The sequence below is a fragment of the Ciona intestinalis genome, chromosome 11 (genome assembly GCF_000224145.3).
Source record: "Ciona intestinalis chromosome 11, KH, whole genome shotgun sequence".
NCBI classification, from domain to species: Eukaryota; Metazoa; Chordata; class Ascidiacea; order Phlebobranchia; family Cionidae; genus Ciona; species Ciona intestinalis.
Window position 1 is genome coordinate 3326009 of NC_020176.2, and position 802 is coordinate 3326810.

General features: G+C 30.8%; 1 protein-coding gene across 1 annotated transcript in view; it reads left to right on the forward strand.

The window, feature by feature from the left end:
- LOC100182518 (F-box only protein 28) overlaps window positions 1-383 on the forward strand; it is a gene marked incomplete in the record, with an annotated part of 4038 nt that extends 3655 nt beyond the window's left edge. The window contains 1 exon segment of the mRNA XM_002124133.5: window positions 1-383. Within this exon segment, the coding sequence (XP_002124169.3) occupies window positions 1-153 (153 nt within the window).
- Between the last annotated feature and the right edge of the window lie 419 nt (window positions 384-802).

Genomic DNA, 802 nt, shown 5'->3' on the forward strand with positions numbered 1-802 from the left:
GGTGGCGCTGAACCAACAGCCTCTGAAATTTCAGAAAACGCAAAAATAAACCTGAAGTCTGAATTACCGCATTGTTCGCATAATGTCGCGAAACGAAAACTCGAAAACGCAGAGACCGCAAATGTACCTTTAAGTAAATGCGCAAAATTTTGATTTTTTTTATATTTTTTGCACGCTGTTTTATTGTGTTACTTTCCTATACACAATTCCCTTTTTTATTTCACGTTATTAATTCTTCTGCAGTTATTTTACTCGCGTCTGCTTATTTTTGCAGAAAATTTATTTTTAGATGATTTTTTGTTTCATTTACAATTTTTTCTTCTATGCTGAACAAATTGCTTCAATATGTCAAAAACACGCAAATATAAACTTTTAATCTAAAATACCGCATTGCTGGAAAGGGTAGCAAAATGAAAATTAAAAAAAAAACGCTAAAAATTGAAACGTAACTTTTTGTAAATGCATAAAATAAATGTCTTGATATTTTCACTTTTTATACCTTATATATTGAAACACAGGATGGGGAAAGCTGGGTACCGTAAGAATATAATGTCCCATATTGCCTCATCGTGTTTTGAACAATTAACAACTCTCTTTTACAGTCATGAGGATACGGTTTTAATATTCTTTTAATGTTCTTTGTTTACTATCAAATGAGACAAAAACTAAGTATGAAACAACCATCTTACCCCACTCTACTATATTTTGTAAAGTAACTTATACAAACGGTCTTTTTAGTATCACATTAATAGTTATTTTGCAGTATCCTAAAACATCTCTGTATTTTCGCGGAAATGATGAC